The 24,278-nt window shown below is 51.6% G+C and overlaps 1 protein-coding gene across 2 annotated transcripts in view; it reads right to left on the bottom strand.

Annotated features, from left to right (window-relative positions):
- Window positions 1-24,278, bottom strand: part of MDGA2 (MAM domain containing glycosylphosphatidylinositol anchor 2) — a 413,649-nt gene that overhangs the window by 131,736 nt on the left and 257,635 nt on the right. For both annotated transcript variants that reach the window (XM_077324137.1, XM_077324138.1), the window contains exons 7-8: window positions 15,833-16,162; window positions 6,914-7,207 (exon numbers count right to left, since the gene is read on the bottom strand). In XM_077324137.1, the coding sequence (XP_077180252.1) occupies window positions 6,914-7,207; window positions 15,833-16,162 (624 nt within the window). The remainder of the gene's footprint in view (window positions 1-6,913; window positions 7,208-15,832; window positions 16,163-24,278) is intronic.

The following is a 24,278-nucleotide window of genomic DNA, read 5'->3' as shown; positions in this document are numbered from 1 at the left end:
CAGGGCCTCCATCAGAGGCATGAAAGAGGCTGTGAAGATACGTGGCACACGCTCCCACGAGGCCCGGGGAGAAATCCCACATCACCGCAAGCACCTGGGGAGCGTCTGCAAAACCAAGATTTGCGCACTTGGCCCTACAGGGAACAGGGCAAGGAAGTGTGGGGGGGGGGATAGCTCTGCCCCAAGGAGCATCCCCAGGCAGATTAGACAGTGGGGAGGGAAAGCACCCTCTTGCCTGGCACAGATGAGCTTGCAGTAGGTTTTTTTTTGGGTGGGTGGGGGAGAGTCTATGAGATCCGTAAAGATTCAGGTGGGTAGCTGTCTTGGTCTGAAGCAACAGGGCCTAGTGGCTCCTTTAAGACTAACAAATTTTAATTCTGGGTGGGCCCTTTGAGGACCAGAGGTTGAGATCCGAGCGGGGATCACAAAGGACCCAATTGGGAGCTTGAGATTGCAGCTAGACTTGTAAAAACAGCCAATGGGAAACAAGGGTCCGTACAAAAGCACCCAGATTCAGCCCGCAGTTCAAAAGCTGCATGGGCTACAGACTGGATCCCAGATCAGGCTTAAGGCCTTGGTAATTTCCTTCATTGCAATGTATGGCTGCGAAAGTTGGGCCATAAGGAAGGCCGAGCGTCAAAGAATTGAGGCTTTTGAACTCTGGTGCTGGAGAAGACTCTTGCGAGTCCCTTGGACTGCAAGGCGAACAAACCGGTCAGTCCTAGAGGAGATCAGCCCTGACTGCTCCTTAGAAGGCCAGATCCTGAAGATGAAACTCAAATACTTTGGCCACCTCATGAGAAGGAAGGACTCCCTGGAGAAGAGCCTAATGCTGGGAGAGATAGAGGGCAAAAGAAGAAGGGGACGACAGAGAATGAGGTGGCTGGATGGAGTCCCTGAAGCAGTAGGTGCAAACTTAAATGGACTCTGGGGAATGGTAGAGGACAGGAAGGCCTGGAGGATCATTGTCCATGGGGTCGCGATGGGAAGGACACGACTTCGCACCTAACAACAACAACAATTTCCTTCAAGGCCATATGTGGTCTGGGCCCAGTGTACTCGAGGGGCTGCCTTTTTGCCTATGCACCCCCTCCCCCCCGAGAGCTCTATGCTCAACTAATTCCAAATTGGTGATCCCTGCTCCAAGGAAGCACATCTGGCCTTTCTCCCTCGTGACGCCCACTGGGTGGAAGGAGCTCCCCGAAGAGATCAGGGCCCTGCAGGAGCTAGCACAGTTCCACGACGCTTGCAAAATGGCACTCTTCCGCCAAGGGTTTGGTTGGGGCCAGCAAGCCAATCCCGTTGACTTGGGACCCCCAAATTATCCCCTACAGGCTATGTCACCTGAAACAACACAAGGACACCCCAAGTCTGGCCCCCACATCAAGTGACAGTACATGGAGTTATATTGCTAACAGTTGGTTTTACAATGTTTACAAGTTACAGGTTTTGTAATTTACAAGTTAATGAGTTGTTCGTTATGGATGTACCAAAAACTGGTTGAAACGATGAACCATTAATTTATATTGTAACCCACCCTGAGCTTCAGGAGAGGATGCCATAGAAATGTAATTGATTGATTGATTGATTGAATGAATGAATGAATGAATGAATGAATGAATGAATGAATGAATGAATGAATGAATGAATGAATGAATGAGGATTACAGCTGTCCTATAACCCAGGGGTAGTCAACCTGTGGTCCTCCAGATGAGCTCATGGGAATTGTAGTCCATGAACATCTGGAGGACCACAGGTTGACTGCCCCTGCTATAACCCATGAGATGCCAGAGTTATCCACTTTTACGACCAATGAGGTGACTGGGCGGACAGATCTTTGGCTTCAGGATCTGTATGTACTGGGCAAAGTTCGAGAACTGAGCTCAGTGTGTTCTGCTTGGGTCAACAAAGAGCCGAAATGAACTCCCAGAGCCCTGGTCTCTGACTCCATGGACTTAACACAAGGTATAAGTGTTTGTGTGCACACACACTTCTTGGGATGCGCTGAAGCAGACGGCCACAACCTTTACATAGGAGGGAGAGAGGGGGTGGGAAGTCAGCTGCCAGTAAGCGCTAGCTGGAGTCAAGATGTACAGACAAGTAGTTGAGCGGTAAGTGCAGCTAAGATGGGATTAACACAACCCCGCATACAAAAACAAGAACACAGCTTATTACTGAAAGTTCCTGCTCCTTGGCTGTACGGACGGAAAGAGACGGGCCATGCAGGCAAAGCAGAATTTCTATAACCCCTTGCTAGCAAGCATCAGAGAGCGCTCTCCGGAATTAAAAACCATAAGCTGATGCAAAAGGCCAGGTTTTGAGCTGCGAGGCTGCACATCTTCACGGGCAGCAGAGAGAGAGAGAGAGAGACAGAGAGACAGAGACAGAGAGAGACAGAGGGGGAGAGAGAGAGAGACAGAGATAGACAGAGAGAGAGAGAGACAGAGACAGACAGACAGAGAGAGAGACAGACAGAGATAGAGAGAGAGAGAGAGACAGAGACACAGAGAGAGAGAGGCACAGAGAGAGAGACAGAGAGGCAGAGAGAGAGACAGAGAGAGGACATTATGCAACTCATGCCGCTGGCACACCCCACCAGCCACCTGTGCACCCAACTCTGTTGTCAAATGGAGCCCCTAATTTCCAGGGGAGGGAGGTAATCTTCATGTCATGTCCTCCCCTCTCTCTCAAAGGATGAGGCTACCGAACAAGGAGTCTGAACTGGCTTATCAAGGTCAGGACTAGGCAGATTGGGAGGGAGTGGGTCATTCCATGATTCTGTCCCAAAGGCTCTCACTTGGAGGAGGGCAGGAAGCGGGATCTGCACTGATGCGTTAAAGTACATGCAGAACAGTATCAGCTAGATATCCGGGGGAGGGGGGGTCACAGCCAGGGTAGTTGACCAGTGGAAGGGGCTGCCTAAGGAGGTGGGGAGCTCCCCCTCACTGGCCGTCTTCAAGTAACGGCTGGACAGATCCTTCTCCTGGATGCTGGAGGCTGATCCTGTACTGAGCAGGGGGTGGGACTAGATGGCCTGCATGGCCCCTTCCCACTCTAGGATTCTAGGAGTCTAGTTCAGCCGTGGAAGGGGCTGCCTAAGGAGGTGGGGAGCTCCCCCTCACTGGCCGACTTCAAGCAGAGGCTGGACAGATCCTTCTCCTGGATGCTGGAGGCTGATCCTGCACTGAGCAGGGGGTGGGACTAGATGGCCTGCATGGCCCCTTCCCACTCTAGGATTCTAGGAGTCTAGTTCAGCAGTGGAAGGGGCTGCCTCAGGAGGTGGGGAGCTCCCCCTCACTGGCCATCTTCAAGCAGCGGCTGGACAGATCCTTCTCCTGGATGCTGGAGGCTGATCCTGCACTGAGCAGGGGGTGGGACTAGATGGCCTGCATGGCCCCTTCCCACTCTAGGATTCTAGGAGTCTAGTTCAGCAGTGGAAGGGGCTGCCTAAGGAGGTGGGGAGCTCCCCCTCACTGGCGGTCTTCAAGTAACGGCTGGACAGATCCTTCTCCTGGATGCTTGAGGCTGATCCTGCACTGAGCAGTGGGTGGGACTAGATGGCCTGCATGGCACCTTCCCAATCTAGGATTCTAGGAGTCTAGTTCAGCAATGGAAGGGGCTGCCTATGGAGGTGGGGAGCTCCCCCTCACTGGCCGCCTTCAAGCAGCGGCTGGACAGATCCTTCTCCTGGATGTTTGAGGCTGATCCTGCACTGAGCAGTGGGTGGGACTAGATGGCCTGCATGGCCCCTTCCCACTCTAGGATTCTAGGAGTCTAGTTCAGCCATGGAAGGGGCTGCCTAAGGAGGTGGGGAGCTCCCCCTCACTGGCCGTCTTCAAGCAGCGGCTGGACAGATCCTTCTCCTGGCTACTTGAGGCTGATCCTGCACTGAGCAGTGGGTGGGACTAGATGGCCTGCATGTCCCCTTCCCACTCTAGGATTCTAGGAGTCCAGTTCAGCAGTGGAAGGGGCTGCCAAAGGAGGTGGGGAGCTCCCCCTCACTGGCCGTCTTCAAGCAGCGGCTGGACAGATCCTTCTCCTGGATGCTTGAGGCTGATCCTGCACTGAGCAGTGGGTGGGACTAGATGGCCTTTGTGGCCCCTTCCCACTCTAGGACTCTAGGAGTCTAGTTCAACAGTGGAAGGGGCTGCCTAAGGAGGTGGGGAGCTCCCTCTCACTGGCCGTCTTCAAGTAACGGCTGGACAGATCCTTCTCCTGGCTACTTGAGGCTGATCCTGCACTGAGCAGTGGGTGGGACTAGATGGCCTGCATGGCCCCTTCCCACTCTGGGATTCTAGGAGTCTAGTTCAGCAGTGGAAGGGGCTGCCTAAGGAGATGGGGAGCTCCCCCTCACTGGCCATCTTCAAGCAGCGGCTGGACAGATCCTTCTCCTGGATGCTTGAGGCTGATCCTGCACTGAGCAGGGGTGGGACTAGATGGCCTGCATGTCCCCTTCCCACTCTAGGACTCTAGGAGTCTAGTTCAGCAGTGGAAGGGGCTGCCTAAGGAGGTGGGGAGCTCCCCCTCACTGGCCGTCTTCAAGCAGCGGCTGGACAGATCCTTCTCCTGGATGCTTGAGGCTGATCCTGCACTGAGCAGGGGGTGGGACTAGATGGCCTTTGTGGACCCTTCCCACTCTAGGACTCTAGGAGTCTAGTTCAGCAGTGGAAGGGGCTGCCTAAGGAGGTGGGGAGTTCCCCCTCACTGGCCGTCTTCAAGCAGCGGCTGGACAGATCCTTCTCCTGGATGCTTGAGGCTGATCCTGCACTGAGCAGTGGGTGGGACTAGATGGCCTGCATGGCCTCTTCCCACTCTGGGATTCTAGGAGTCTAGTTCAGCCGTGGGACTCCTCCTCCTTGATGCTTGAGGCTGATCCTGCTCTGGGCATGCCCCTTCTATATGATTCTATCTTCTGATGCTGTTAATGTGCACATGTGCTGTTGAGCACCAGGAACTAAAAATAGCTACACGCTGATGCAGCCACACGTGCAGAGGAGTCTCAGAGACCAGAGAACACAAACAGAAGAAAGGGTGATTGCCGAAGCATCGTTTGAAAAAGGAGAGCAGGGTCCCAAATCTGGTACAAATGCATGAGAGGGAGACTCTTGCAATACTCTGAATAAATTCAGTTTATGCCTCTTGCCTCTGTGGGGGGTGGGGGTCAGAAAGAAAAAAAATCTCCTTTGCTCCATGCAAAACAAGTCCCCATGTTCTTTTCATAACTTTCTCAGAGTCCGCACAGACAAACAAATTGCAGACTTGCTTCCTGGAAATGACAAAGCAACAACAAAAACAGACCCTCACTGCTCTGATCCAGTCGGGCTCTCCTGATGCTCCTTGAGATTTAGGTGTAATGCGCACAAGACAGTGTTCCCACAGAGGTTGGGGGAGGGGGGGCAGAGTGCTCATTCCCACACATCTTGTTTGCATGTTCAGTCAACACACGGAGGTTCAATCCCATTGGTGTATCTCACTGTCAACAGAACTGAACTAAACCAAAAGATAGGTACCTGTTGTCTAATTACTATCCATCCATCTGTCCAACCATGCATCCATGCTTCTATCTCTCTCTCTCTCTCTCTCCCTCCCTCCCTCCATCCATCCACCTGTCTGTCTGTCCGTCTATCCATCCTTCCATCCACCCATCCATCCACCTGACTGTCAGTCCGTCTATCCATCCTTCCATCCACCCATCCACCCACCTGTCTGTCTGTCCGTCTATCCATCCTTCCATCCACCCATCCATCCACCTGACTGTCTGTCCCTCTATCCATCCATCCTTCCATCCACCCATCCATCCACCTGTCTGTCTGTCCGTCTATCCATCCTTCCATCCATCCACCTGACTGTCTGTCCCTCTATCCATCCATCCTTCCATCCACCCATCCATCCACCTGACTGTCTGTCCATCTATCCATCCTTCCATCCATCCACCCATCCATCCACCTGACTATCTGTCCGTCTATCCATCCTTCCATCCACCCATCCACCCACCTGTCTGTCTGTCTGTCCGTCTATCCATCGTTCCATCCACCCATCCATCCACCTGACTGTCTGTCCCTCTATCCATCCATCCTTCCATCCACCCATCCATCCACCTGTCTGTCTGTCCGTCTATCCATCCTTCCATCCATCCACCTGACTGTCTGTCCCTCTATCCATCCATCCTTCCATCCACCCATCCATCCATCCACCTGACTGTCTGTCCATCTATCCATCCTTCCATCCATCCACCCATCCATCCACCTGACTGTCTGTCCGTCTATCCATCCTTCCATACACCCATCCACCCACCTGTCTGTCTGTCCGTCTATCCATCCTTCCATCCACCCATCCATCCACCTGACTGTCTGTCCCTCTATCCATCCATCCACCCATCCATCCACCTGACTGTCTGTCCGTCTATCCATCCTTCCATCCACCCATCCATCCACCTGTCTGTCTGTCCGTCTATCCATCCTTCCATCCATCCACCTGACTGTCTGTCCCTCTATCCATCCATCCTTCCATCCACCCATCCATCCACCTGACTGTCCGTCTATCCATCCTTCCATCCATCCATCCAAACACAGGAAATACATCCAAACACAAAGTCCAGCTTCATGGCGCTGAAGGACATTGTGACTGATCCTCTTCTTTGTGAACTCCAAGCTCCAACATGCTCATCCCTCCCCTTTGTCCAAATCACTGTGGCCACTGACCCTTGGCTTCCTCCGATGTGGAAGCCCAGCTTCCGGCAGAGAAAGTGCACCCACTTCACTCATGCCGTGGCCTCGGGATGCAAGGCTCCCTTAAGAGTCCAGGACACTCAGCCCCCAGCAGAGAGATCCCAGCACTTGGGAAAGAGGCACCCGCTTTTGGCCAGAAAGGCATTTCCCCTGACAGCTGCAATAGAGAAGAGGGACCGACTTACACTGGACGATGAGCTGGACCAGGGCTTCCCTCGGCTTGACGTTAAATCCATTGTACTGGCTGGTCTGGCACCGGTAGGTCCCCGTCATCTCCCTCGAGACATTGGCGATCCTCAGGGTCCCGTCGTAGCTCTCCATCTGCATGGCTCCGTCGGGCATGGGCACCTCCTTGTCCACCCTGGACCACAGGATGATGGGCTTGGGCTTCCCGGTCACCTGGCACTGCAGCTCCACCGTATCTCCTTCCCGGGCGACCAGGGGCGACTTTTCTTGCGGGACAGTCAGATTGGGTGGAACTTCAAATGGGTGCAAAAGCCGGGGGGAGAGAAGGGGGAAAGAAAGGAGGGGAGGAAAGAATGTGTGGTCAGTACGGGGCAGTTCTTGCAATTGCAGGCTCTGGAAGCAGGGTCCCCCTGGCAAGCCTCTAAGGCAGTGGCTCTCCACCTTCCTAATGCCGCAACCCTTTAATCCAGTTCCTCATGTGGTGGTGACCCCCAGCCATAAAATTATGCAAGGGTTCTTTCATCAAAAATTAAACCGAAACAGACCAATGGCATGAAGATTCTTTGTTCATGATATTACATAAACTGGGTTTTCCCCGGGGTTTCTCAGTTCAGTTCTGCCTCTTGTCCCACCATGCAGATCTCGCTCTTTTCCGCTGCTCCAGACAGACGAAGGCTCTATCTTGATCTACCCTGCAAGGCTGTTGTGTGCATGGTGCCCTCCCTCTGGTCAAGCTGCTTGCCCTGCCATGACCCCTGTGAAAGGGTCGTTCGACACCCAAAGGGGTCCTGACCCCAAGGTGGAGAACCACTGTTCTAGGGCCTTCCGGGGGTTGAAGATGTCCTGATGGAAACTAGTTTTTGAATTGAGTCTTTAATGTTTCATGTTTTCAAAATGTTGTGAATCTTTGGGGACAGGGCAGATTAAAAACGGGGTGGGTGGGTGGCTGGCTGGCTGGCTGGATGGGTGGGTGGTAGGTAGGTAGATATTATTATTTATTATTATTTATTAGATTTGTATAACCTTTGCTCTCAGCCAACTGGCTAATGGCCGTTTACAAGATTTCATACAAATCAATACAATAAAACGTTAAAATTCCCCACTAAAAAACCCGCACAGCAATACCCAATAACAGCAATGGCGAGAAAATTATTAAAATACAGTTTCCCGTACATACTCTCTGGCCGGTCCTAAAAGCAGGCAGATGGGTAACTGGACATGGAACAATTGATTGATTTGGGGATCCAGGCCAGTCTACTACCAGCCTCTGTCCCTGGCGGGGAGGGGAGCCCGATCTTAGCCCCCGGGCCACCAGCCGGCCGCAGACAAATGCCTCTGGAAATGCTTGCTATCCAAAGCATTCCACAATCCAAAGCTTAGCACGCCTTTATGCACGCAGATATTCTTGTTCCACTTTTTGATCTGCAAGGCTTTATGCCCAAGGAACAACCCGTCTGTTTTTAAGCCTCATTCAGGACCAGCAGGACTCTAAAGCCTTGTCTGCTATTCCCCAAATCCGTCAGGTTTTCAACCCTATATTGCAGGGGTAGTCAAACTGCGGCCCTCCAGATGTCCATGGACTACAATTTCCAGGAGCCCCTGCCAGCATTCGCTGGCAGGGGCTCCTGGGAATTGTAGTCCATGGACATCTGGAGAGCCACATTATTTGTCCACTCCTGCCTGCAAACTTATTTTAGTGGGTTGTTTTGCTTATTCACCACCCATTTCCAAATGTCCCTCATACCTTGACACTGAAGAGTTGTTAAACCCCGTCACAAAACAGCTGCAAATGCAACCCAAGCACAGCAGTGTTTGCCAGAGAAGGGGGTGTGTGGCTATGAGATATCAACTCCAGCAATAACATCTGACTCAGAAGGAAGAGGGAAGGCATTGTCTCAAACCACGACCATTTATCTCCCTCTTCTTCGATTCTCGCAGCCACACAAGCATCGAGCAGAAGGCACCAGTAAAGGGGGGGGAACGATATTCCCCCTTTAAAATGGATGTCTGTTTTGCAGACAAAACCCCACTGACTGTAAGACGGGCGGCTTCTTTTTCAGCACCCTCCATGATCCAGCGGATTGACGCTCCCAGCTTCCCCGTGGGTTGGCCGACCCGTTAATTATAGCCCAGACGTTTCCTTTTGTCGTTGAGCCCGCAGACCCAACTTTTGGGGCCCCATTTTAATAGGCACTTTGAACCGAAAGGAAAGTTCACACTTTTCCGGAGCTGTCAAAGGCGCCCGGGGGACGTGGGCCTCCCTCGGTGGGATCCCGGGCCCGGAGTCTAATAAGCGAGTGACATTTAATTAGCAACTCGCTTTTGTAGATAAAAGGCCAGCCAAGTGCAGAGCAGCCCACCCTGACGTGCCACGCTGGAGCGAGGACAAAGCGTCTTCTTGAAGGGAAGAAGCTGCACCTGAGCCTGTCCTGAGGCCCCTGTCCTGAGACCCCCTCCCCTCCTTCCAGGGGGCCAGGCCCCCGGTCCCTGCAGCTCAAGGCCACCTGGCTCCGTGCACACCCCCTCCAGAATCTTTTCCAAACCAAATATTGCTCTGCTTTCAGGTGGCTCTACAAACTATCACTGTATCGGTTCTTTCCAGCTTGTTGTCATTCATTCATCCATTTATTTTTATTTTACATTTGTATACCGCCCCCCCCCCCGCCCCCCGAAGCTCAGGCAGTTTACGTGGAACTTAGCAGAACAGGAACCTCTGAGATATTCTTCAGGGTTCAAACAAGTCAGTAGTCGCAGAGCGCAAGGCCCTGCGGGGGACATGGGGTGACAGGCGGTCCCTCAGAGCTGTGGGGCCCAGACTGCGAGGGGCCTTAAAGGTTAAAACCAGAACCTTGAACCTGGCAACCAACGTAGCTGCCTCAGCACAGGCTGGATATGGGCCCTCCAAGATGTTCCTGTTAGAATCATAACATCATGGAAGGGGCTATACAGGCCATCTAGTCCAACCCCCTGCTCAACGCAGGATCAGCCCTAAGCATCCTAAAGCAGTAAAGGGCTACTTTGAGGGTGGGCTCCATAGCATGACACTCTTCCACTTCCATGTCCCCCCCTCCCGAGAGCCCCCAGGTGTTTCCCAACCCAGATCTGGCCACCCTAAAGCGTAGCAAGGCTGAATGCTTGAACAAGCCACCATGTTAGGATGCTTAGGGCTGATCCTGCGTTGAGCAAGGGGTTGGACTAGATGGCCTGAATGGTCCCTTCCCACTCTAGGATTCTATGATTCTATGGTTATTATTTTTAACCATTTATTAAACATCCAGATATTTACATGGCTTTTGAGTCGCCACTAGATGTTACGGCGTCCCGAGGTCTGATCGGGGGCCAGTGCCCCTTAGACAGCCTAAGAATTTAAAATTCTGCAGGGACCCAATCCTGACGGGGCGTCTGGCATGGTGGAATTGGACACTCTGCTCCTCCCTCTCTCTTTGCCTGTTCAAGCGCCGAAAGCAGCCTGTTTCTAAGGTGGTGCTGACTGGCTCAGGGGACATCCCTGCGTCTGGCTCAGCCTCATCTCTGCAAGCCCCCCACCTCTGTTTGGCCCCAGCACCAAAGAACAGTCCGGGGGAGGAGAAGTGGAAAAGGTATTACAATCAAGACCAGGACGGATGGTTTGCCACGTCACCTGGCTTTCGTCTCTTGCATAGCCCTTTGATCCCTGAGCCAGACACCCTGGCTTAGGTCTTAGGTGTGAATGTCCCTCCTTCCTGCCCACTGGGCACTGCCTGGGGACCACTGTCTCAAAGGCTTTGGACACTGTCCGTTTTGTCACGCCCAAACCGTTTGGCACTGGGTGGGGCTGCGGGCATTGGGTAGATAACCATTGGGTAAATAACCATCATGGGGTCCTTGCTAAGACTGAGGATCCAGACCCAACACCCCTGTGTTGGGTCTGGATCCTCAGTCTTAGCAAGGACCCCATGATGGTTATTTCTTCAATAAAGAGCCTTCCTCCTCCCAATGAGGCCTGATTATTGGGAGTAATCAAAGTTTCTCACAATCACCAAGGGGACTTCCAGTTCAGACTGGGGCTTGTACCAAATGAATCACCAGGTGAGTCACCTTTCTGAGCCCCATGTGCAGATTGGGTTGACGTTACGCGTTTATCCCTCTTTGGATTTCAGAGGGCTGCTCCAAGAGGCGAGAGATGCTCCCGAATCTTCCGGCCGTGACTCAGAGCTCGTGCTGTTGGGGGTTCGTGCCTGGAATTTCATGGGGGCGGGGGTGGGAGGGGATATTTTTCCCCCTGCATACCTGACAACGATTGCAGAACCCCAGCAAGTCACTAATGACATTAAAAGGCAGAGTGAGACAACACTAGCTTCACTTGAGTGTGCAACGAAGCCATGCGTTCAGTACAACTCAATACCTGATGGGGCACAAAGGGAAATGAGTTCCCCTTCAGGGTTTCTCCACCTCCTCCTCCTCCTCCTCCTCCCCCGCCTCGCTCTGTTTCCACTGCTCATTTCAGGGCATTGGATTTCAGAAGAGGCGTCATCCATCTCTGCCTGAAGAAGCTCAGGGAAAGCTTTCAGGTGCAGCCGTCGGATGGATGCTCCGGCCGTATCTCATCGCTCTCCCAAATGAACCCACGGCCAGGAGCAATAATGCACAAGCTACTCTCTGCTTGGAAAAGCGCGCCCCACTGAGCCCCATAGCCCTCTCCACTCTCCTGTGGGGAGACGGTAACTTGCACTCCGCCCCCCATTATCATAGAATCCTAGAGTTGGAAGGGGCCATACAGGCCATCTAGTCCAGCCCCCTGCTCAACGCAGGATCAGCCCAAAGCATCCTAAAGCATCCAAGAAAAGTGTGTATCCAACCTTTGCTTGAAGACTGCCAGTGAGGGGGAGCTCACCACCTCCTTAGGCAGCCTATTCCACTCCTGAATAACTCTGAATGTGAAAATTTTTTCCTGATATCTAGCCTATATCATTGTACTTGTAGTTTAAACCCATTACTGTGTGTCCTCTCCTCTGCAGCCAGCAGAAACAGCATCCTGCCCTCCTCCAAGTGACAACCTTTCAAATACTTAAAGAGGGCTATCATGTCCCCTCTCAACCTCCTTTTCTCCAGGCTGAACATTCCCAAGTCCCTCAACCTATCTTCATAGGGCTTGGTCCCTTGGCCCCAGATCATCCTTGTCGCTCTCCTCTGTACCCTTTCAATTTTATCTACGTCCTTCTTGAGATGTAATTTCTGACCCTCTGTCCATCATAGAACAATACCCATCCATCATGACCACGGCTTCCAATCTACCCCCCCCCCCAAACACCCACGCCCCCCTTCACAGACGCTGCCTTGGGAGAGAGGCAACTGGCTCAAGCCATGCGCAGACCTATCCGTCTCCCTCCCAGCGTTTCAGAGGGCAAGAAAAACCTTAGCAAGACGGTCTTGGGAACTGGGTGGCTACTGACTTTCTCCTGTAGGAAAACGTCTCCACTTTTTTATCATTGACAGACCCCTGAAACATTCTTCAGGCTTCAAGAAGCCCCAGAAGTGGCGCAATCATGCAGAATAGGGTTGGGAAGCAGAGCTGTGGACACGCCCACCCGGGGACAATTCCACCTCTGCTTCCGCCTCACCTCTCACTCACACCACACAATCCTTCCAGCCTCAGTCTCCCAAGCCAGCCTCGGTCTTCCACCAGCAGTCACTTGGGGGTGGTCTCTGCACTCCCCCTCCAGCTGGAATTTAAGGTGGCTGAACAAACCTAGTGCCTAAAATCCTTAAAAAATTGTCAGGGCAGCAAAACGCGCAGCTTCCATAGAATCATAGAATCGGCAAAATGCTCAGCTTCCATAGAATCCTAGAGTTGGAAGGTACCTCCTGGGTCATCTAGTCCAACCCCCTCCACTATGCAGGACATCCACAACCCTCTGGCTCATCCGCTGTAACCTCCCACCCCTTTGCCTTCCCAGAATCCATTTAGGTTCCATTTTTGGTCGCCATTTAGGTTCCAGTTTTGGCTGACCAGTAATGGCTGCGAGTTTGCCCCCTCCCTGCCGATCACTTGAGAGCTGGGATGCTGCAGTCACATCACCCCCCAGAATCGTGCGTGCTTCGACCCACATGGCATCAAGTGCAGGCGAATGGCCAGGCTCCACCCATGGAGCTGCTCCCTTCCCGGCCACCAAGTGTGGTCAAGTTGCAGCAGACTTAGGATGCCGCTGCAGGGGTTTCACAGAAACAGCGTCCAGAGGGGCTGGCCCATGCCTGCCTCTGCACAGCAACCCCGGACTTCCTTGGTGGTCTCCCACCTACGCACTAACCAATATCTGATCTGGTTGGGAGGGAATCCCCTGGCCTGGGTGACTGGCCTGGGCCATCTAGGTCAAGGCTCCACCTCCCCATCCAGTGCTCTTTAAGGGTCATTGACACAGGAGGGTGGATGCATGCCCCGCAGTGGGGTGTGGAATTTAGCTTTCCCCCCTTTCAAGGTGGCTGATAAACTGTCCCCCCTCCGCCCCCCAAATATCCAGCTTCTTCCTTGGAGTACTCCACAGCTGTGTGCCTTGCACTGACTTTGAGGAGCAGGCCGTGTCTGGCCAATAACACCTCCAATTTTCACTGTCCTCCTTGCCTTACAATCTTTGGGTTGTGATTTGGACAGAGGGTAGCATTAGGAGAGAGCTCATCAATCCGCCACCAACTGGCTTGTGGAGTCCCCCAGGGGGCAATTCTCTCTCCAACTCTATTTAACATCTTCATGCCCCCTCTTGCCCAACTGGGGCGGAGGTTTGGGCTGGGCTGCCACCAATATGTGGATGACACCCAGCTCTTCCTCCTGATGGATGACCACCCTGACTCCCCCCCAGAATCCTTAGCCAGCTGCCTGGAAGCAGTGATGAGACGGCTCAAGCAGAGTCGTCTGAAGCTCAACCCTTCAAAGACGGAGGTCCTGTGGCTGGGCAGGAAAGGTCCAAGCGAGGAAGCGTGCCTACCCAGTCTGGATGGAGTGCAGCTAAAAGTGGCCCGCTCCGCCAGGAACCTGGGAGTGATACTTGATGCTTCCCACTCTATGGAGGCTCAGATCACAACGGTAGCACGGCTGGCATTTTACCACCAAGCCAAACTACTAGCGCCCTACTTGGCCCCGGAACACCTGGCCACAGGGATCCACGCGACGGTCACCTCTAGGCTGGACTTCTGTAACTCGCTCTACGCTGGCCTGCCCTTAGCCTTGATCCGGAAACTGCAATTGGTCCAGAACGCGGCTGCCAGGGTCCTCACGGCAACACCTTGGAGGTCCCACATCCGGCCCACCCTTCAGCAGCTGCGATGGCTCCCGGTTGAATTCCAGATCAGGCTTAAGGTGTTGGTTATCACCTTTAAGGCCATACGCGGCCCAGTATACGTGAGGGATCGCCTCTCCGCCTACACCCCTCAAAGAGCCTTGCGCTCCACTACCTCCAACCTCCTGGTGGTCCCTGGCCCCAAAGAAGCCTGCTTGGCCTCAGCCAGGGCCAGAGCCTTCTCCATCCTGGCCCCCACCTGGTGGAAGGAGCTCCCAGAGGAGATCAAGGCCCTGATGGAACCCAAACAGTTCCGCAGGGCCTGCAAAAGGGAGCTCCTCCGCCAGGCATTTGGTTGAGGTTGACTTGGACCATCGCTTCCAATTGGCCCTCAGCCCCCCCCCCTCCTATTACGACCAGCACTAATCTGCCCAACGCACTGGGTCCCAGTAAGAGTTGAGCTGAGGCTCCTTTGCTGTTCTATCTTATTATTACTGCTGTTATCATGTTGCGGTTATTATTGCTGTATTGTTATTGCTGTTGTCACGTGTTTTCTTATGTTATCTGTACCTGTTTCCTGCTCCCTGTAAACCGCCCTGAGCCTTTGGGGGAGGGCGGTATATAAATATGAGTATGAGTATGAGTATGAGTATGAGTATGAGTATAAGTATAAATATAAATATAAATATATGTATACTTCAGATTAGTAATCATGGTTTATTTGCCTGATTTATACTGTTAAATTTATATTGCACTTTCCTGGCTAGCTTGCCTGATGGACGCTTGAGGCAGGGCCTTTTCCGTGGTAGCCCCACAGATACGGAACAACCTCCCCAGGGCTGTGCGCCTGGCCCCCTTTGCTCTCAACGTTTTATTTAGGTCTGCATTTTATTTTAATTTTTTTTTTACTGGCAGTTCTAACAGAGCTCCCACAAGAAGTGCAGACCCTTCAAGAGCTGGCTCAGTTCCGCAGGGCCTGCAAGATGGGCTCTTCTGTCAGGTGTTTGGTTGGGTCCAGCAATGGGTAACATCATGCCAGGTGGCCCCCTCCTGTGACGGACCCCTCCCCTGGGATAAATGGGATATTTCACAGGCACTAACTTCAGACAGGGAAGCAGTAAATGAATTGTAGATCTTAATCGTGCTTTATTGTTTTAACTAATGTAGTCCTCTATGTTATTGTTATTTTAATTATTATATTCTAACTATTACATTCTTAACTGCTCCAAGCCAGCTTGCTGGGAGGCCTGGTCATAGAAATTAAACAAATGAAGGAGTGAGTGAGGAAATAAATACATTAAAAAATATTGTTGTGTTTTTTGATTGCTGATTTTTCAAAGGGTTTTTTAATCATTTTTTGTTTTACTGCATTTTTTTCCCATTTATCGCAATCATGTTTTATTTGCATTTTCGAGCCGCTTTGCGTTCCGCAAGGGAGAAAGGCGGCTAAAAATGTTTTCATTTACCCACGGCACTCTACATCCTACGCAGGCTTTCAGAAAACAATAAGCAAATAGCTGTTTTTATAGCATGTGCGTTTGTTTACGGCCGTGAATTGTTCCCCGCGTTCTTTGCGGCTCCCACCCTGCATTCCTGCAGAAGAATCTCCCATCACCTGGGCACACAAAACAAAAGGGGCCTGGGTGGAGGTCACGGAAACACGCTCACCTGTGCTGCTGGAGATGTTGACGTCAATGCTGATGTCTGAGATGCCTCCCCCCTTCAGGGAGGCCACGCAAGTGTACGTCCCAAAGTCCGTGAACTTGAGGTCGATGATGTCCAGGTTGGTGGTTCCCGGGGAGACGTCGGGGTCCGTCTGGGTGATGACCATCCGCTCCGAGCTGCGGAGTGGACGCCCGTTCTTGAACCAGCTGAACGTGAGCTCCTCGGACGGCACGGCCTCCACCTGGCACGAAATCTTCACCTCCCGGCCGATCTGGATGTTGTCGTCTTTATGGTAAGGGTCGGGCGTGATCCAGAAGCGTCCTTTCTTTAAGGCTACGGGAGAGAGGAAAAACACGTCCGTCAGGATCGTTTCAGCCCCGTCGGTCTGCAGTATGAGAGGAAGAGCAACTTTATTTAATATATTTATTATTTTGAATATTTCGATTTCTACGCTACCCCTCTCGGAAAGCTGGCTCGGGGCGGTTAGCAACAACATAATAATTACATGGGACATTTGAACTTTGACACAGTGGCAATATTCATTGAAACAATGAAACCCAGTTAAAACAGTTCTCGAGATTCCTTTGGCGCAAGACGATCTGGGAAGCAGCCAATAATATTTCCCGTTCCAGGGGAGGCGTCCGCTGCAGGCGGGGGCCAGCTAAGTGAGGTTACTGGTCATTGGCCCTGACCAAATTCCTGGAGGAAGAGCTCTGCTTGCAGAGGAACACTTGGGGGGCCCGCAGCTCTTCCTCCCACCAGACCCCTCAGATTTCCTGGCCGTCCTTTTTTAAACCTAAAGGTAAAGGTAAAGGTATCCCCTGTGCAAGCACCGAGTCATGTCTGACCCTTGGGGTGACGCACTCCAGTGTTTCCATGGCAGACTCAATACGGGGTGGTTTGCCAGTCCCTTCCCCAGTCATGACCGTTTACCCCCCAGCAAGCAAGCTGGGTCCTCATTTTACCGACCTCGGAAGGATGGAAGGCTGAGTCAACCTTGAGCCGGCTGCTGGGATTGAACCCCCAGCCTCCTGGGCAAAGCTTTCAGACAGCTGCCTTACCACTCTGTGCCACAAGAGGCTTGTTTTTTAAACCTAGCGGTACCTTAAGTCAAAGTGGCACCTTAGAGATGAACAACCTTCTCCAGATGCTTCCTCTCTCGGAAGGTGATGCCCCAAAAAGCTTGTTTATCTCTAAGGTGCAACTTGGACAGAGTTTCCTTCTGCTCTAGGATGGACATATCTCCGATCGTGGGACCCCTTTTCTCTGAAGCCGCACACTTATCACGCTGGGCTGCGCATTACGGGGGCATGTGCTTGCGCATGGGTAAACATTCCCCGGCAGTGCTGCATCAGAGTTTATTTCCAAGCCACAGGGATCTCCCCAGCCCTATGCGACCTTGTTCCCCCGCCGCTTGCACACCTGGTGCCTGAGAAATGGAACAAGGGTGTGTTGCAAACAGTGGTTGGCCACAGGGACCCCAATTCCTTGTCCAGATGATCCCCTTGTTGAGGACCGACATGCTTTTTTGGGGCCAAGGATCCCCAGCCGACTCTGGTGGCAGCAGAGGGGTGTAGGCAGAGAGACGGTCTCTCAGGTACGCTGGGCCCAGACCGCCTATGGCCTTTCCTGGTCTTTCCGCAATAATCTGTGGGCCCTAAATATGTACCCAGCAGATCAAATCCATGCTTCTGAGCTACTATTATCTCCCACACAAATGTGATTTTTCTCCTGGACGTTTGGAGGGGCGTCTAACTTAACAAAGGAGACATTTTTAACACCAGAATATCAGCAGCAAGCGTGGTTGGCAGATAGCTAAGTTGAACCAAGAGAGAAAAGTTTGATTTGAGTTTTAGGAGATTTCCGGAGTCTGCGCTTCCCAGAGTCAAAGGGCCTTTTCTTGAGTCTGACCAAAAGAGTCTGATCTCTCGAAAGAGGGTACCCCGAAACCCCTGCTGCTCTCTAGATTCTGCCAGACTCAACTCTACGCATCCTTGGAAGCATTATAATCTTGAGTGAAATGCCAAGAGTGCTGAAACTCAGATTATTTCCCCCCCTTCCAGCCCGTGCCAGGAGAAGAAGCTGTATCATCAACAAATAACCTTTCCTGTCTTGAGGCAGAGATGCCCTGGACTCCTGGGATGCTATCGATCTGTTATCCTCGCGGATGCAATTCCGAAAAAACCCTCTCGCTCACCCCGCTCCTCCTGTGCACAAACGGAACCTGCATCTTTATCTCTGCACTATTTTCTGTGCCTTTCGTGTCAAGTTTTCCCAACAAAATACACTCATCCCAGCACTGTTTATCCACGGATACATCACATTCAGGAGACGTGGCCAAGCGTGGCAGGAAAAGAAGACCAAAGCCCCTCATTTAGTGGCATCTGTGTTAAGTTATTTCTGCCCTGCTTTTATCCCGCACTGGGATTTGAACTTTGTCTTCCCCTCCTCGGGTTTTCTCTCAACAACAACCCTGCAAGGTAGGCCAGATGGGCCCTTTGTGTGCAGATTCAAACTGGTGCCGCCCACTCAATCCATCATGACACCATCTTGGCTCTCACATCTGGCTCGCCACATCTGGAAACAGTGATGGGGAAAGGGCAGCTCAGCTTTGGCTGCTGTGATAGATGGTCCTCCTCTAAAGCCAGACAGGAGGCATTCCTTCAGACCCCTGGCAAACACACTCTGAAAGGGGCAGCTGTCCCAAAACAGCGGCTTTATGCGGGATCATATCTTGGTACGGTTCAAGGACTCTGTTAGGCCCCAGGGCTGCTGCCCCCACCAGGGTCTTCTGAAGGCTGGACTGTGGCGGAGGGCGGCTTCTCCCTCCCATTCCCCCACTGCGAAACGACACTTCCGATTTGCAAACTAAGTAGCAAGCGCAAAAAGCCCATTTGCATCCCCCAGGTCCCCCCTCCCTCCCTCCCAGCCCCGAGTGCTCTTTTAATCCATCAAAAGGTCCCTATCTTGCTGATGCACATTTTGCCCAGTACAAACAACATCAAACTCTGCCTTTCAGCTCTGAGACACCGACGGGCTTGTCTGGGAGAACTTCCAGCCGCCCGGCCACACAACGGACCCGTGCGCGGCTTGGCTTTGTAGTTGTGGGATCGAGGGACGCCTTTGCACGGGGAAAGCCCGCAGGGCCAGCTGTGTGAAGGAGCAGCCAATCAGACCACAAGGGGACTTCTGGGAGCTCCCAAGAATGTCAGCAAGTGGCTGGAAAGACAAGGAACATTCGAGTTTATTTATTTATTTATTTGTAGCCAGACGCGGATGTTGGATTTTCGTAGGGCAAACTTTAATAAACTCAGAGACATGATGAGTGTCATACCATGGACGAGAATGCTGGAAGGGAAGGGAGCATGTGAAGGGTGGGCGCTACTCAAACAAGAGCTATTGCATGCTCAATCAATGACTATCCCAGAAAGACGAAAACACTGCAGGAGCTCTAAGAAGCCTATTTGGATGAACAGAGAACTTCAACTAAGAAAGAAAATGAAAATGTTCAGGAAATGGAGGGAAGGACAGAGCTCTAAAGAAGAGTACCTACAGGTTACTAGGCACTGTAGATCAATCATCAGAAAGGCCAAAGCTGAGAGTGAGCTAAGATTGGCCAGGGAAGCCCATTGTAACAAGAAAAGATTTTTCAGTTATGTGAGGAGCAAACGTAATGGAGCAGATATTAAAGAGAGCGATCTGCAAACATCTGGAGGACAATTTGGTGATCCAAGGAAGTCAGCATGGATTTGTCTCAAACAGGTCCTGCCAGACCAAACTAGTTTCCTTTTTTGACCAAGTAACAGGTTTGCTGGATCGGGGAAATTCGGTTGATGTCATTTACTTGGATTTTAGTAAAGCTTTTGACAAGGTTCCCCATGATGTTCTGATGGATAAGTTGAAGGACTGCAAGAAAGGCAGGGGATACCTTTACCTTTACCTCAGAATTTTCAAAGAAAACAGAAAACAATTGTGGAGTCAGAAAGGAAGACGCTTTGAGCCAAAATGGATCTTTTTCAATTCACAACGATGATTCAGTGGCATCTCAAAGATACTCATATCCTCAAATATGCTGTGGTAAATTTAATCATAGACTCAGCGTTGGAAGGGACCTGAAGGGTCATCCAGTCCAACCCCCTGCACAATGCAGGGACTCACAACTACCTGCCCACCCACAGTGACCCCAAATTCATGCCCAAATGCTTCCCCCCCCCCCTGCACCCATACACCAGAAACATCCAGAATCCAGCCTGGAAATTCACCTCCCATCCCACAGCATCAATTAGCAATTCTCTGGGTCTGAAAGGAAGGAAGGGCCACAAGAGACAAACCCTGGCACATCCCTTCCTGCCCACCCACTCCCCATCTGCCTTATAAAATCAGCATTTCTGTCAGATGACTCTCTAGCCTCTGCTTGTTGTTGTTAGGTGAGAAGTCGAGTCCGACCCATCGCGACCCCATGGACAATGATCCTCCAGTCCTTCCTGTCCTCTACCATTCCCCGGAGTCCATTTAAGTTTGCACCGACTGCTTCAGAGACTCCATCCAGCCACCTCATTCTCTGTCGTCCCCTTCTTCTTTTGCCCTCGATCGCTCCCAGCATCTGCTTACAAACTTCAACTGAACTCCATACTACCTTACCTACTTTAGACCCCGCCACTCCCCCGGATGCTCGTTTGGGTGCGAAATTCCAGACGCTGACCCTCTTTCCCCAAGATGAAAGTTGCCCTCAAACAGGGATCCCAAGGACAAGGGAGGGAAAACGTATTCCCACATCAGAGGGTGGAAGGGTGGAAAGGGCAAAATTGAAAGGGTACAGAAATATTCTCCAGGCTTCCAGGGCTTCCAGGAAGCCACAAGTGGCCCAATCCATGCCAAATACATTTGGGGAGCAGAGTGGTAGACCCCGCCACCTGGGGCCCCTCCCCTTCCAAACCCCTCCTCTTGGCCACCAAGAGGGAATACTCTGTCTGGGGCAGTGACCCTCTGAGGGCAGTGACCCTCTGTCTTCTTGCCTGAGGGCAACATGGGGGGGGGGGCTTCTGGAGTTCTGGGTCCAGTGCTGGACCTTCTGATGGCCCCTGGATTTTGGCCCCTGTGGGACACAGAGAACTGGATCAGATGAGTGTTCTTGCCCAATGGGCATGTTTGGCAGAGAAATAATAAGTAGATGGGAACAGAAGGTCCCAGGGCCTGCAATAGACTTTCTCAACCAGGGTTAAGTGAAACCCTGTGTTTTCTTTGTTTTTTTTAATGCTTTGGAGGGGTTTCCTTAATTGGTGGGTGTTTATTAATTTTTAATATATATATTTTTAATTTCTTATACTTCTATCAGGGGATATGACCATACATGGTCATGTTGACCCACCCTACACTCCCCAATTGGCCAATGATGAGCTAGGAGGGGGTGGGAAGGGGAGGGGCCCTGGGTGGGCGTGTCCACAGCTCTGCTTTCCAACCATGTTCTGCAGAGTTCTCAACCCTTCTGAGTTTCTCAAAGCCTAAATCGTGTTTCAGGGGTTTCTCGATGGTAGAAATGCTGAGAAAGGCTGGCCTGGAGCCTCCAATGAAGGTGCTGGCAGCGGGCTGAGGGAATACTCCCAGGGTCTCATTTGGCAGAGATTTTCTGGGCTAGGTGAGCCAGATTCAGTGTAACTCTCTTGAGAAGAGAAAGAGACACCGCGGCCAAAGCAAAGAAGAACCAAGGAGGAGAGAGACGGTTTAGACATCAGAAACGGCCTGAAATTCTAGATTTTGTCACATGCTGAGCAGGAAGCTCTCCCAGGAAAGAGTGTTTCAGTTTGTTTTGTGTGTGCTGAGCACCAACAGGTCACTTCCCTACAAATTAATGTGCTCCCAAATATCCTGTGGTTAGCAGTCTGGCTCAGGTCTTGCAAACGGGGGGCTGCGGCTTCCTGTATGGAGCCTCATTAGGTACAGGTTTGGATCTCAGGGTCCAACAGCAGACTCACTAATTGGAACCTTAGAGGCGCTGAAACCCTGAAAAGTATTGGGCTAAATGTAAAAAAAAAAAAATAATAATCCATTGTCTTGGAAGAGCTGAAGCTTTATGCAGTATGTAGTATCCCTGATCCTCATTGTTTCCTGGTTCAGGGGGAAATGCTGTTCAAACTAATTACAAAGATGACCTGATTCCATTGGTATGAAGAGAAAGAAATTTTACTTACAAAAAATATAAGCACATCTTACCTGCTCTATTTGTGTAGAGATACTGAACTTATTGTGAACGGATTAACTTCCAGAAAGGTTAATTTGCTACAGCTCTACACCAAGGTAAGGGAGAGAAGATAAAACAGAAAGACTATTAACAGCCAAAGAGGTGTAGCATCAAATGTATGGGAGGGATAGAAGAAGAAGAAGAGAAGAGTTGGTTCTTATATGCCGCTTTTCCCTACCCGAAGGAGGCTCAAAGCGGCTTACATTCGCCTTCCCATTCCTCTCCCCACAACAGACACCCTGTGAGGTGGGTGGGGCTGAGAGAGCACTGATATCACTGCCCGGTCAGAACAGTTTTATCAGTGCCGTGGCGAGCCCAAGGTCACCCAGCTGGTTGCATGTGGGGGAGCGCAGAATCGAACCTGGCATGCCAGATTAGAAGTCGGCACTCCTAACCACTACACCAAACTGGCTCTCCCATTCCCCGGATATTGCCAAGTGTATCTCAGTATCTTAACTCTTTTACTCCTAGGTCCTCTTGCATGCAGAGGTACAACGTCCACCAGGTACTACTCCTTTGTGATGTGGCCATGACGGTATAGAATCCTATAATACGAAGGGGCCTCCGAGATCATTTAGTCCAACCCTCAGCAGAATGCAGGAAGCTCACAACTACCGGCCCACCCACTCACAAACTGCCTAAGTCCACGGAATCCATTCCCCTCTCAGGAGTTCTACGAGGAATGTGGTTAGCGGCTCTTGAATACAGAACACCCTGGCCCAAAGAGATCTTAGGGCCTGCCCAAGACTAGATGTCAGTGACCCAGATCCCAGGGATCTTCTGCATATGCTCTGAAACATGTATTTCTTTTGACATGTGTTGGGGCTGAGTTGTGGCGTACAATAAGAGGTGTTAAGGGGAGTAATCCTCATCTCAGTATGAACAAGAGTTGGTGTTTTGTGCCCCACTATTTACTACCCGAAGGAGTCTTCAAGTGGCTTACAACGGCCTTTCCTTCCTCTCTGCACAACAGACACCCTGTGAGGTAGGCGAGGCTGAGAGAGCTCTGAGAGAACTGGGACTGGCCCAAGATCACTCAGCAGGCTGCATGGAGGAGGAATCATTGAATCATAGAGGTGGAAGAGACCTCCAGGGTCATCTAGTCCAACCCCCTGCATGATGCATGAACTGACAAATACCTGCCCACCCACAGCGACCCCAATTTCATGCCCAAGTGATCCCCCTACCAAATTCTACAGAATGCAACTACTGTCCCAAAGGGGCAGTAGTTCTCAGAATCAGCCTCTCCGTCAGGTGACTACCCAGCCTCTGCTTAAAAACTTCCAAAGAAGGAGAACCCACCACCTCCCGAGGAAGCCTGTTCCACTGAGTGGGGGATCAAACCTCCCAGTTCTCCAGATTAGAGGCTGCCGTGTTTAACTACGAGACCAAACTCTGTATAGACGCAGAATATAGCAAAATAATGAAATAAATAAAATAATAAAAGGGATATGTCTTTGTTTGTCTCTTGTGGCCCTTCCTGGCATGCCCAGGGAATTGCTGATTGGCATTGTGGGATGCTAGGTGAATTCCCTCCAGGCCAGGCTGGATTCTGGAGATTTTTGGTAGGGAGGAATCATCTGAGCACGGAGTTGGGGCCACTGTGGGTGGGCAGGTAGTGGTGAGTGTCCTGCATTCTGAATGGGGTAGGACTAGATGACTCTGGAGGTCCCTTCCAACTCTGATTCTATGAATTAAAGGTAAAGGTAAAAGGTATCCCCTGTGCAAGCACCAGGTCATGTCTGACCCTTGGGGTGACGCCCTCCAGCGTTTTCATGGCAGACTCAATACGGGGTGGTTTGCCAGTGCCTTCCCCAGTCATGACCGTTTACCCCCCAGCAAGCAAGCTGGGTACTCATTTTACCGACCTCGGAAGGATGGAAGGCTGAGTCAACCTTGAGCCGGCTGCTGGGATCGAACTCCCAGCCTCATGGGCAGAGCTTTCAGACTGCATGTCTGCTGCCTTACCACTCTGCGCCACAAGAGGCTCTTGATTCTATGAATTAATGTGTCGAAATTTGATCCCTTCAATATATCATCCCTTTGATATTCCTCTGAATTATCCCCCGCTAACACCGGCCGTTCAACTAATGCCTGGCTGGACTGGATGCAGCTGAGTAAAGGCATTTACTGGTGAAAACATTTCCACTGTCCAATTGCCAAGCGATCTCCCATTCACGTGTCGTTCCCGATCTCCATCTGAAATAAAAA

The sequence above is a fragment of the Paroedura picta genome, chromosome 2 (genome assembly GCF_049243985.1).
Source record: "Paroedura picta isolate Pp20150507F chromosome 2, Ppicta_v3.0, whole genome shotgun sequence".
Classification (NCBI taxonomy): Eukaryota; Metazoa; Chordata; class Lepidosauria; order Squamata; family Gekkonidae; genus Paroedura; species Paroedura picta.
The sequence above is the reverse complement of the archived record's forward strand: the minus strand, read 5'-3'. Positions and strand labels throughout refer to the sequence as shown.